We start from the raw sequence: 13,775 nt of genomic DNA, 5'->3' as shown, positions 1-13,775 counted from the left end.
TTAACTATATCGTTGGTACCTATATGCACCATGACAACTGGCTGTTTACCCTTCCCCTTCAAAATGCCCTGCACCCGCTCCGAGACATCCTTGACCCTTGCACCATCCTCGAGTCTCTGTTGCGGCTGCAGAAACATCTATCTATTCCCCTTACAATTGAATCCCCTATCACTATCGCTTTCCCACTCTTTTTCCTGCCCTCCTGTGCAGCAGAGCCAGCCACGGTGCCATGAACTTGGCTGCTGCTGCCCTCCCCTGATGTGTCATCCCCCTCAACAGTACCCAAAGCAGTGTATCTGTTTTGCAGAGGGATGACCGCAGGGAACCCCTGCACTTTCCTTCCTTGCACTGCTCTTCCTTTTGGTCACCCATCCCCTATCTGGCTGTCTAACCTTTACCTGCGGTAAGACCAACTCACTAAACGTGATATTCACATCATTCTCAGCATCGTGGCTGCTCCATGGGGAATCCACCCGCAGCTCCAGTTCCACAATGCGGTCTGTCAGGAGCTGCAGCCGGATACACTTCCCGCATATGTAGTCGTCAGGGACACTGGAAGCGTCCCTGACTTCCCACATGGTACAGGAGGAGCATAACATGTGTCTGAGCTCTTCTGTCATGACTTAACCCCTAGATTAATTTAATTTGGCAACAATAATGCTCAAGGTTACTTACTGATAAAGGAAAGGAAAACAAACTACTCACCAATCACTTACCCCCTTGGCTGTGATGTCACCTTTCGATTTCTTTCTACTTTTTTGCCTTCTCTCCCCGCTGCACTGCACCAGCTGGGCCTTTATAGGCCTCTCCAATGTTCCCGAACCGCTTGCTATGACGTTATACTTCGTTTTCTTTTCCTCCCAGGTCGGGGAGTCAGCACTGGTGGGGAAAACAAGACAAAGCAACACCTCCCGATCCCACTTGCCTGAACTCTCCCACTTGCCAAATTCTTACCTTTGCACTCTGACCTGCCGCTGCACTCCGTATTGAAGCCTCTTGTTATACAGCGGTTATTCTGCTTTCTGTCTTTCAGCAAGGCTGGACGATAACGGTGGAACTGGTAATTGGAAGCCAGGGGATCGGACAAGTGATCAATAAAGATAATGTGAGTATACCAGAATGAATCATTGTCCCCAATGTCAAGAAACAGAACCAATCGCGAATAACAATTGAGAGAGACTGAGAAATACTCACATTAACACAGTGAGTTACCGGGAGCGACGGGGACCCGGAGTGATGGGGACCAGGAGTGAGCTAGAGTAACTGAGACCGGGAGTGAGCTAGGGAGTAACCGAGACCGGGAGTGAGCTAGAGTAACCGAGACCGGGAGTGAGCTAGGGAGTAACCGAGACCGGGAGTGAGCTAGAGTAACCGAGACCGGGAGTGAGCTAGAGTAACCGAGACCGGGAGTGAGCTAGAGTAACTGAGACCGGGAGTGAGCTAGAGTAACCGAGACCGGGAGTGAGCTAGAGTAACTGAGACCGGGAGTGAGCTAGGGAGTAACCGAGACCGGGAGTGAGCTAGAGTAACCGAGACCGGGAGTGAGCTAGAGTAACCGAGACCGGGAGTGAGCTAGGGAGTAACCGAGACTGGGAGTGAGCTAGGGAGTAACCGAGACCGGGAGTGAGCTAGGGAGTAACCGAGACCGGGAGTGAGCTCGGGAGTAACCGAGACCGGGAGTGAGCTCGGGAGTAACCGAGACTGGGAGTGAGCTAGGGAGTAACCGAGACCGGGAGTGAGCTCGGGAGTAACCGAGACCGGGAGTGAGCTAGGGAGTAACCGAGACTGGGAGTGAGCTAGGGAGTAACCGAGACCGGGAGTGAGCTAGGGAGTAACCGAGACCGGGAGTGAGCTAGGGAGTAACCGAGACCGGGAGTGAGCTAGGGAGTAACCGAGACCGGGAGTGAGCTAGGGAGTAACCGAGACCGGGAGTGAGCTCGGGAGTAACCGAGACCGGGAGTGAGCTAGGGAGTAACCGAGATCGGGAGTGAGCTAAGGAGTAACCGAGACCGGGAGTGAGCTAGGGAGTATCCGAGACCGGGAGTGAGCTAGGGAGTAACCGAGACCGGGAGTGAGCTACGGAGTAACCGAGACCGGGAGTGAGCTCGGGAGTGAGCTAGGGAGTAACCGAGACCGGGAGTGAGCTAGGGAGTAACCGAGACCGGGAGTGAGCTAGGGAGTAACCGAGACCGGGAGTGAGCTCGGGAGTGAGCTAGGGAGTAACCGAGACCGGGAGTGAGCTAGGGAGTAACCGAGACCGGGAGTGTGCTAGGGAGTAACCGAGACCGGGAGTGAGCTAGGGAGTAACCGAGACCGGGAGTGAGCTAGGGAGTAACGGAGACCGGGAGTGAGCTAGGGAGTAACGGAGACCGGGAGTGAGCTAGGGAGTAACGGAGACCGGGAGTGAGCTAGGGAGTAACGGAGACCGGGAGTGAGCTAGGGAGTAACGGAGACCGGGAGTGAGCTAGGGAGTCATGGAGACCGGGAGTGAGCTAGGGAGTAACGGAGACCGGGAGTGAGCTAGGGAGTAACGGAGACCGGGAGTGAGCTAGGGAGTAACGGAGACCGGGAGTGAGCTAGGGAGTAACCGAGACCGGGAGTGAGCTCGGGAGTAACCGAGACCGGGAGTGAGCTAGGGAGTAACCGAGATCGGGAGTGAGCTAAGGAGTAACCGAGACCGGGAGTGAGCTAGGGAGTATCCGAGACCGGGAGTGAGCTAGGGAGTAACCGAGACCGGGAGTGAGCTAGGGAGTAACCGAGACCGGGAGTGAGCTCGGGAGTGAGCTAGGGAGTAACCGAGACCGGGAGTGAGCTAGGGAGTAACCGAGACCGGGAGTGAGCTAGGGAGTAACCGAGACCGGGAGTGAGCTCGGGAGTGAGCTAGGGAGTAACCGAGACCGGGAGTGAGCTAGGGAGTAACCGGGAGTGTGCTAGGGAGTAACCGAGACCGGGAGTGAGCTAGGGAGTAACCGAGACCGGGAGTGAGCTAGGGAGTAACGGAGACCGGGAGTGAGCTAGGGAGTAACGGAGACCGGGAGTGAGCTAGGGAGTAACGGAGACCGGGAGTGAGCTAGGGAGTAACGGAGACCGGGAGTGAGCTAGGGAGTAACGGAGACCGGGAGTGAGCTAGGGAGTAACGGAGACCGGGAGTGAGCTAGGGAGTAACCGAGACCGGGAGTGAGCTAGGGAGTGGGAGTAACCGAGACCGGGAGTGAGTGAGGAGGGAGGTGACAGAGTAGGTACACTGGTTAGTGTTGCGAGGAGGGGTGGTGGAGGTGACAGAGAGTAGGGACACTGTGAACGTGCACCCATTGTTTAGGGTGTGATACGCAGTGTCCCTCAGGACCTGTACTCTCTGCACTCCAGCCCACTTGAGATAAAGTCTGACCCTCCCTGTCCACTAGATTGTCCACATCATGCACCGGGGATGCCCAGACCTCTGACTGCGGAGAAGAGCGAGGCTGACCCCATGACATGCCCTGGCACTCTGTGACTGAGCGCGCTCCCTGCTAACTTACTCTATTAAGGATAAGATTTTTTTGTGACTGAGACATTCTATTTTTATGTTCTAAACAGACTATCGGGTTAGCAGAATTTAAATAAATTAAACAGAATTTTATCTTTCAATTCTGAACAGCCTATCAGTTTGGCAGAATTCAAGCAAATTAAATCGATCAGCTGTGTTCCCAAAGAGGACAGGAAGGCTTTGCTGCAGCTGGAAATCAATGGTGCTCCACAGGTATAAACGTCTCGATGCAGAAGAAATACACACACTCTCACTTGTTCTGATAACCTCTGTGTCCATTTACCATTTCTTATCTGTCCGGTACCTCTGAGAATTGTAACTAACATCTTTCTGATCTCATCTCTTTAATTGGGTATGGCAGTAAAATGCAGCCCTGTTCCTAACAATGCTCATTATGATCTCGACGGGAAACCTGTCTGAGAGTGAATAGAGGCCGGTGTTTTCTGTGTGGCCTGCACGATAGTCACACCCCAAGCACGATGGGAAGGGGATCAGTCCGCTAAAACTTGACACGTCAAGAGTGTGAAGGAAGGGATTGTGTTCATTGGAAATTCTATATCCAATGGGACGGAGTTACATCCATTGGAATTCTAAAACAGTTGGATTGGTTGGAATTTATTACAATGGGAAGTTGTTTGGTCCACTGAGATTCTTTACCGTGGGAATGAATGGACAGGAGTTCAGTCCATTGGGATTCTGTATAATGAGGATGGGTGGGATTGGGTCCATTGGGATTCTGTATAAGGAGGGTGGGTGGGATTGGGTCCATTGAGATTCTGTATAAGGAGGGTGGGTGGGATTGGGTCCATTGGGATTCAGTATTATGATCTAGCTAATTGAGAACTGCTTTCATTTTGACTGACATGCCTGTACTTGCTCTGATTTACGAGATATTGTTGTAATATCTGCTAGCTTCAGTAATAGTTAGACAATGAGACCAGCTGTCACCTTTTTATTTATACCACAGCCATTGATGATAACAACCTCCTCACTCGCAATGGCCGAGAACATGGCGGATCTGATCGATGGTTACTGCCAACTGGAGGGGGAAACAACGGCCTCCTTTATCTCCAGGCCGAAGAAAGGTAGGGAGATGGAGCGACATTCCTGTCTAAGTGGGTTATATTAACTTTAACACATTTAGTTTTAATGTTTCATATGCAAATATTGATGTATTGTTGTTTACTAACTTTCCGAACACTTGCTTGTGTAACAGACCCTTGAGCCCAGAATGACTTGCAATACAGTTTGATTCAAGGAAGGCGATCAATTTGTCATTGCTCTTCCAAACGAGTTTCTTCGGGGACTTAAAGGGAAAATCAAAAACCAGAGTATTTTTTTTAAATGGTGAGAGAGTGGGAAGTGATTGCATTGAGGGACCTGGGTGTCCTTGTGCCTGGAGTATTGTGTACAGTGTCGGTCTCCTTACCCAAGGAAGGATATACTTGCCATAGAGGGAGTACAACGAAGGTTCACCAGACTGATTCCTGGGATGGGGGGATTGTCCTATGAGGAGAGATTGAGCAGACTAGGTCCATATTTCATTGGGTTTAGAAGAATGAGAGGTGATTTCATTGAAATATATAATATTCTTAAGGGACTTGACAGGTTAATGCTGAGAAAGAGTTTCCCCTGGCTGGGGAATCTAGAACCAGGGGTCACAGTCTCAGAATTAGTGGTCAGCCATTTAGGACTGAAATAAGGAGGAATTTCTTCATCGAAACATAGAAAATAGGTGCAGGAGTAGGCCATTCGGCCCTTCGAGCCTGCACCGCCATTCAACAAGATCATGGCTGATCACTCCCCCCCCCCCCCCCCACGCCCCCTCCACACCCCCCGACCCCCCCAGCCGCAAGGACCACATCCAACTCCCTCCCGAACACATCCAATGAACTGGCATCAACAACTCTCCGCGGCAGGGAACCCCACAGGCCAACAACTCCCCGAGTGAAGAGGTCTCTCCCAATCCCAGCCCCAAACAGCCCACCCCCCATCCCTAGAGCGTGGCCCCCCCTCCCCCGGCTCCGGACCCACACAACACCGGGAACACTCCCCCCCGCACCCAACCCGCCCCGTCCCGTCAGAATCCTTCCCAAATGCCGACCACTCCCGGATGTCGAGCCCCGGCCCCGGCCACCCCGGAGCCACGCCCCCGCGACGCCAACCACACCACATCCACCAACCGCCATCTGCGCAGTCAACCCGCCCACCCCACTCCGAACACTCCCTGCACCGAGGCACAGAGCCCCCAGGCCCGCCCCTCCAACACACTTCGCCCCCCCCCCAGGGGTCACAGTCTCAGGATCAGGGGTCAGCCATTTAGGACTGAGATGAGGAGAAATCTCTTCACTCAGAGGGTGGTGAATCTCTGGAATTCTCTGCCCCAGAGGGCTGTGGAGACTCAGCCGTTGAGTATATTCAAGGCCGAAATTGATAGATTCTTAGATATTATGGGGATCAGGCAGGAAAGTGGAGTTGAGGTAGAAGATCAGCCATGATCCCATTGAATGGAGGAGCAGGCTCGAGGGGCCGAATGGCCCACTCCTGCTCCTCTTTCTTATATTTTGAGGTTATTGTGTCCTGGAATGCGCTGCCTGAAAGATTCAGTAATAACTTTAAAAAATAAATTGGATAAATATTTGAAACGGAGATATTTGCAGGGCTACGGCGGGGGGGGGGGGGGGGGGGGAGAAAGAGTGGAGGTGGGGGCTATTTGGATGGAAGAGCTGGCACAGGAATGATGAGCTGAATGACCATCTTCTGTGCTGTACGATTCTGTGTACATCAACTATACCATCAACAAAACAGGAGAGTATCACTCCAATAGGATACATTTCTTGTTCACACGTCACCTCAATCTAAACTAATTAAAGAGCATGTTTCAATCCAACTTCCAAAGGAAATACATTTCCTCCCAAGTTGCTTGCAAGAAACAGTCAAACACAACCAAGAACTTGTGACACTCTCCCACCAGACATTGAAACTCTCAATCCTCTGGGTAACAAACGCGATCACTAATTCTTACAGGGATTGACAGGGCAGATGCTGAGAGGATGTTTCCCCCGGGCTGGGGAGTCTAGAACCAGGGGTCACAGTCTCAGGATAAGGGGTCGGCCATTTAGGACTGAGATGAGGAGAAATTTCTTCACTCAGAGGGTGGTGAATCTCTGGAATTCTCTGCTCCAGAGGGGTGTGGATGCTCAGCAGTTGAGTATAATTAAGGCAGAAATTGATAGATTCTTAGATATTAAGGGAATCAAGGGATATGGGGATCGGGCAGGAAAGTGAAGTTAAGGTAGAAGATCAGTTATGATTTTATTGAATAGCGGAGCAGACTCGAGGGGCTGTATGACCAACTCCTCCACCTAGTTCTTATGTACAGCATGGGGTTAGATACAGAGTAAAGCTCCCTCTACACTGTCCCATCAAACATTCCCAGGGCAGGTACAGCACGGGGTTAGATACAGAGTAAAGCTCCCTCTACACTGTCCCATCACACACTCCCAGGGCAGGTACAGCACGGGGTTAGATACAGAGTAAAGCTCCCTCTACACTGTCCCATCAAACACTCCCAGGGCAGGTACAGCACGGGGTTAGATACAGAGTAAAGCTCCCTCTACACTGTCCCATCAAACATTCCCAGGGCAGGTACAGCACGGGTTAGATACAGAGTAAAGTTCCCTCTACACTGTCCCATCACACACTCCCAGGGCAGGTACAGCATGGGTTAGATACAGAGTAAAGTTCCCTCTACACTGTCCCATCACACACTCCCAGGGCAGGTACAGCATGGGTATGGCCTCCTCCAACTCCTGGTTCGTATGACTTTACACAGTCTGATGGGTGTAATGCTCATCTGTCAGGGTTGTATGCTCTCAATCCAGTTCATAGTAGGCATGGGCACAGAATCCAAAACTGCCTAATTGGACACTATGTGACTCATTTAAAGCTAATTTGTAAAAGGAGGCCTCCTGATTAACATGTCTCCCGACTAACATCTCCCGATTCTCCCGACGAACACGTCTCCCGATTAATGTCCCGCCCCCATTTGGAGCTGTGCGGAGGAGAATCTGTTGGTGTATTAATTGTGTTGTGATTTTTTTTCCCCCACAGATCACGATTCCAAAACCCAACTCCCGGCGCTGCCAGAACAGTACGTATCAAACCCTTCGGTTCAATCATGGCCTGAGTTTTAAGAACAATAACTTGCATTTATATGGCAACGGTTAACACAGTACAACGTCCCAAGGTGCTTTGCAACATTGACTCCGAGCGAGTTAGGACACGGGGCAGCGAGCACAGGCTTGGCGGTTGAAGGGAGATGGGATGTGCAAGAAAATATATTCAGAGGAGCAGTGCGCTGGGAGAGATATTTAGCTGGAGGAGATTACAGAGATAGGGAGTGGTGAGGCCAAGGAGGGATTTGTAAACAAGGATGAGAATTTTGAAATTGAGTTGTTGCTTCACTGGGAGCCAATGTAGGTCCGTGAGCACAGGGGGTGAACGGGACTCGGTGCGAGTTAGGACATGGGGCAGCGAGCACAGGGGGTGATGGGTGAGCAGGACTCGGTGCGAGTTAGGACACGGGGTCAGCGAGCACAGCGGGTGATGGGTGAGTGGGACTCGGTGCGAGTTAGGACATGGGGCAGCGAGCACAGGGGGTGATGGGTGAGCGGGACTCGGTGCGAGTTAGGACATGGGGCAGCAAACACAGGGGGTGATGGGTGAGCAGGACTCTGTGCGAGTTAGGACACGGGGTCAGCGAGCACAGCGGGTGATGGGTGAGTGGGACTCGGTGCGAGTTAGGACATGGGGCAGCGAGCACAGGGGGTGATGGGTGAGCGGGACTCGGTGCGAGTTAGGACATGGGGCAGCGAGCACAGGGGGTGATGGGTGAGCGGGACTCGGTGCGAGTTAGGACATGGGGCAGCGAACACAGGGGGTGATGGGTGAGCGGGACTCTGTGCGAGTTAGGACACGGGGCAGCGAGCACAGGGGTGATGGGTGAGTGGGACTTGGTGCGAGTTAAGACACGGGCAGCCAAGTTTTGGATCACCTCTGGTTTATGGAGGGTGGGAGGCTGGCCAGGAGTGCATTAGAATAGTCAAGTGTAGAGGTAACAAAGGCATGGATGAGGGTTTTGGCAGTGGATGGGCCGAGGCAGGGAGATTTTTAAATTTATTCTGATACTATTGAACCCTCTCTCGTTGCTCCACACGTGTGGTGTGGGGGAGAGCACAAGCAGGGAGTCTGCCCCCAGCCCCCTGTCACACATGGCCTGTCTGGTTTTCACAGGGAGCAGATCCAGATTGTGCTTCCGACCTCGCTGCCAGTACAGGTGAGGCCCGTCAGTCAGTGGGGTGCAGGCTTAAACCTGGATCAGTCTCAGTACTGTTTACATGCGGCAGCATATTAGGAAAAGGGGAGGTGCAACGAGACCTGGGTACATCAGTCATTGAAAGTTGGCATGCAGGTACAGCAGGCGGTGAAGAAGGCAAATGGTATGTTGGTCTTCATTGCGAGAGGATTTAAGTATAGGAGCAGGGAGGTCTTACTGCAGTTGTACAGGGCCTTGTTGAGGCCTCACCTGGAATATTGTGTTCAGTTTTGGTCTCCTAATCTGAGGAAGGATGTTCTTGCTATTGAGGGAGTGCAGCGAAAGTTCACCAGACTGATTCCTGGGATGGCAGGACTGACATATGAGGAGAGATTGGATCAACTGGGCCTGTATTCACTGGAGTTTAGAAGGATGACAGGGGATCTCATAGAAACATATAAAATTCTGATGGGATGGGACAGGTTAGATGCGGGAAGAATGTTCCCAATGTTGGGGAAGTCCAGAACCAGGGGTCACAGTCTTAGGATAAGGGGTAAGCCATTTAGGACCGAGATGAGGAGAAACTTCTTCACTCACAGAGTTGTTAACCTGTGGAATTCTCTGCCGCAGAGAGTTGTTGATGCCAGTTCATTGGATATATTCAAGAGGGAGTTAGATATGGCCCTTACGGCTAAAGGGATCAAGGGGTATGGAGAGAAAGCAGGAAAGGGGTACTGAGGGAATGATCAGCCATGATCTTATTGAATGGTGGTGCAGGCTCGAAGGGCCGAATGGCCTACTTCTGCACCTATTTTCTATGTTTCTATGCCTGATTACCCAAAGCCTCCCAAAGATAAACTGCAACATTCCCACCGACACCTGGGAGTCCCTGGCCCAAGACTGCTCGAAGTGGAGGAAGTGCATCCAGGAGGGCACTGAGCACCTCGAGTCCCGTCGCCGAGAGCATGCAGAAACCAAGCGCAGGCAGCGGAAGGAGCGTGCGGCAAACTCGTCCCACCCTCCCCTTCCCTCAACCAGTCTCTGTCCCACCTGTGACAGAGACTGTAATTCCCATATTGGACTGTTCAGTCACCTGAGAACTCACTTTTCGAGTGGAAGCAAGTCTTCCTCGTCACGAGATGTTGCCGCTCCAGCTCTTGCTCCGTCAGGGTACCCCAGTTATTTTTGTCCCGGTTCAGTGCCCAGAGAGAGTTGTTCAGAAGGAACGACACGGGTGTTGGGGTGGGGGGCTGGAGGCGAGAGCAGGAAAGGGGCCACAGTGAATCGGAAGCCCGTTTTACACTGAGTTATTTATCTCCACCGGCCAGGGTGTGAAAGGGGTGCCGATTCCCGACCGGCTGCCCCGTTCCTGCTTTAACCGGAGACCAATTTCACCCCCGGGTTCACCGAGACCACTGACATTTCCTGTCCCTGTCGCTCTGTTGGGATAAGGGATTTTCCAGAAGCAAATCTCTCTGTACTTCACCCCTTGAGGGGTCGGCATGTGTCCGCGCACTGGGCATCTGCGAATCCTACTTTACACGCTAATGGCATTTGCTCAGTGGCCATGGGCGGGAGCCACACCTCAATATTCCTGACACACGGTCTGTCTCGTGAAAATTTTCACATCAAGAGGGTCAGCTGTGGCTCAGTGGGTATCGCACTCGTCTGAGTCACAAGGTCGTGGGTTCAAGTCCCACTCCAGGGATTTTAGCCTAAAATCTAGGCTGACACTCCATTGCACTGCTGAAGGAGCGCTGCACTGTCGGAAGGGCAGTGCTGAGGGAGTGCCGCACTGTCGGAGGGGTGGTACTGAGGGAGTGCCGCACTGTCAGAGGGGCGGTACTTAGGGAGTGCCGCACTGTCGGAGGGGCGGTACTGAGGGAGTGCCGCACTGTCGGAGGGGCGGTACTGAGGGAGTGCCGCACTGTCGGAGGGGCGGTACTGAGGGAGTGCCGCACTGTCGGAGGGGCGGTACTGAGGGAGTGCCGCACTGTCGGAGGGGCGGTACTGAGGGAGTGCCGCACTGTCGGAGGGGCGGTACTGAGGGAGTGCCGCACTGTCGGAGGGGCGGTACTGAGGGAGTGCCGCACTGTCGGAGGGGCGGTACTGAGGGAGTGCCGCACTGTCGGAGGGGCGGTACTGAGGGAGTGCCGCACTGTCGGAGGGGCGGTACTGAGGGAGTGCCGCACTGTCGGAGGGGCGGTACTGAGGGAGTGCCGCACTGTCGGAGGGGCGGTACTGAGGGAGCGCCGCACTGTCGGAGGGGCAGTAATGAGGGAGCGCCGCACTGTCGGAGGGGCAATACTGGAGTGAGAGAGAGTGAATGTGTTGTGATATTGCCCCTCTCTGTTTAACAGGATGGTGTTTGAGGTGGTGCTATACTGAGCTTCTTCTCAATGGGTGTAATTCTGATCACCAAAATCTGTGTATAATACTCCGACACTGACTTGTACGTACGCATCATCCAGTGGGAAATTGCCCCTTGAAGCGATGCTGTTCCCGAGGTTTTGCTGACCCCCACACACCATTAAAGGTGTCACAGATCCATTTTCAGTGACCCGCTCTCTTTCTTTCTTCAGACCCAAACCGGAAGTGCAGCTCACTGAGGGGCCGTCGCGGTGCAGCATGGGTGAGTGAGCGGCTGTCTGCGAGCTTTGTTGCACAAGGTGTGAGGCTGGGGCTGCGGTCAGGTTATCGACAGGCCGCTCCTGCCCTCTGCGGGGATTGGAGCGACAGTCACAGGAGGCCCAGGGAGACCCGAACACTCTGAGCCGCTGCTTTGAGACAGCATCGTCGGAGCCTTGCCAATAACGTTATCTTCAGAAATTTCTGCAAAGACAGTGAATTTGTTGCTTAGTTTGGGGGTAGAAGTAACGTTTGCGCTTGCTAACTGCTGGTGTTAGTTCCCCCGTCACAAGACCACAAGGGGACGAGGAGGAATTTCTTCTCAGAGGGTTGTAAATCTGTGGAATTCTCTGCCCCAGAGAGCTGTGGAGGCTGGGTCATTGAATATATTTAAGGCGGGGATTGACAGATTTTTGAGCGATAAGGGAGTAAAGGGTTATGAGGAGCGGGCGGGGAAGTGGAGCTGAGTCCTTGATCAGATCAGCCATGATCTTATTGAATGGCGGAGCAGGCTCGAGGGGCCATATGGCCGACTCCTGCTCCTATTTCTGATGTGTATTGTCCCAGCGTGCCATTCCCTCCCATCCCAGCCTGCCGATGGTTCTCAAATGGTTGCAGGGTTTTTGACTTCACCAACACACCAAGAGGTTCTTTCGACCGACTGGCCACCCTTTGTGTGAAGAGGACCCTCCCGATTTTGGTTAATATTGTAACCTTCCCGCTGTTGTCCACGGGATATCTGTTGCACTTTGTGCAGGGCTGTATTGGTGTGACGATTAAATATATTCTGGGCAACACGAGTGACGGGGCAACTGAGAGTGAAGAACTGTTGCTTCTTTGGCCAGTTCCTTTCAATGATTGCCAGAGGGCATTGGTGACTGGAGCACGTTCTTCATTGCAGGGATGTGGGAATCGCTGATGATGCTGGCATCTATTGCCCATCCCTACAGAGGACAATGATCAGCCAGGGTTCCCATTCACATCAATCGTGTTGAGCCAAGGTGGAAGCTCCATTCTTCCTGTATCGGCCCAAACAGGTGGGGGTTCCCCAATCCTCTGCGCCCCTCTCCCAGACAGGTGGGTGTTCCCCGGGGGGGTACCCCGGTCTTCTGAGACCCTTTAGGTTTTCCAGATGTGGATCGGACCACCACTGTGACGGTAAGTTTCATTGTTTATAAATTGATGTCGAGCCGGAAGGCTCATGCGTGCTCCTCCGGGCTTCACCGCACCGCACTGCCGTCGGCCGCAGATGGTGCCCCCCGTGTGTAACCCCCCCCCGTGTGTAACCTGTGTAACCCCGCCCCCCCCCGAGACTTCCCAGAGAGCCTCTGCTGGTGAGGCAAGCGGCTCGAGATTCACTTCTTCCCCCGGGCCCCGGCACACCGTGGCCGGTATTTAAATGGGGACCAATTTCTGGCGGTTCGCGGGCCTCCCTCTCCGGGCGTGGGATTGCACTGTGCACCCACTTGGTGCCTGGACGAACTTTGCGAGGTCAATCCCTCCCCCACACCTTCTCCAGGTGACCAGGGATGGGGAGCAGAAGCAGCATTGTGCCTGCTGGCCACATCTCCGTGATGCATGCAGCAGGAAGTGGAGCAGGCTGCTGCCTGACTGATCCACTGAGGGTGAGCTGGACCGCGATGTCTGGGCCGGCCGGAGCTCTCCCCTTGTGGATGGGCGATCGCTGGGCCTGAGCAAACCAGGTGTGGGGGGGGGGGGGTGGTGTGGTGGCGAGCTCCTCACGCTCGCTCCGTTCCTGCACGGACTCTGGGCACAGCCCTCTGCTTCCCCGCTCCGCACAATTGACGCCGACTGCTTGCTGCTCAAAGCCTTGTATTCCACTTGGCTGACGAAATGTTTGTGGATGTTTTGCAGGATCTGACATTTATGCAGAAATACCGGATACGCCGCGATCTGCAGGTAAGCCTCTCTGCAAGACTTGCACCTCCTCACGACGGCTCAAGGCGCTTCACAGCCAACGAGGCTCTTTTTAGAAGTTGTAATGTTGGGAAATACGGCAGCCAATTTGTGCACAGCAAGCTCCCACAAATTGCAGTGAGATAACAACCAGATCATCTGTTTTCTGTGTTATTGGTCGAGGGATAAGTACTGTTACCGGGGAGAACTCCCTTGCTCCTCTTTGAATAGTGCCCTGGGATCTTTTGTACCCACCCGAGAGGGCAGGCGGAGCTTCGGTTTAACGCCTCATTTGAAAGAGGGTTCCTCCGACAGTGCAGCGCTCCCTCAGCTCTGCGCTGGAGTGTCAGCCTGCACTGCTTGCACAAGCCTCTGCAGTGAAGCTTG

The 13,775-nt window shown here is 53.4% G+C and overlaps 1 protein-coding gene across 3 annotated transcripts in view; it reads left to right on the top strand.

Moving 5' to 3' along the window:
* Positions 1 to 13,775, top strand: part of LOC139272919 (protein-tyrosine kinase 2-beta-like) — a 256,360-nt gene that overhangs the window by 150,810 nt on the left and 91,775 nt on the right. For all 3 annotated transcript variants that reach the window (XM_070889030.1, XM_070889028.1, XM_070889029.1), the window contains exons 9-14: positions 1,034 to 1,105; positions 3,638 to 3,739; positions 4,494 to 4,611; positions 7,640 to 7,679; positions 11,426 to 11,475; positions 13,347 to 13,391. In XM_070889030.1, coding sequence (XP_070745131.1) covers positions 1,034 to 1,105; positions 3,638 to 3,739; positions 4,494 to 4,611; positions 7,640 to 7,679; positions 11,426 to 11,475; positions 13,347 to 13,391 — 427 coding nt within the window. The remainder of the gene's footprint in view (positions 1 to 1,033; positions 1,106 to 3,637; positions 3,740 to 4,493; positions 4,612 to 7,639; positions 7,680 to 11,425; positions 11,476 to 13,346; positions 13,392 to 13,775) is intronic.

This window comes from Pristiophorus japonicus, chromosome 9 (genome assembly GCF_044704955.1).
Source record: "Pristiophorus japonicus isolate sPriJap1 chromosome 9, sPriJap1.hap1, whole genome shotgun sequence".
Taxonomy (NCBI): domain Eukaryota; kingdom Metazoa; phylum Chordata; class Chondrichthyes; family Pristiophoridae; genus Pristiophorus; species Pristiophorus japonicus.
This window is presented reverse-complemented; position numbering and strand designations above follow the sequence as displayed.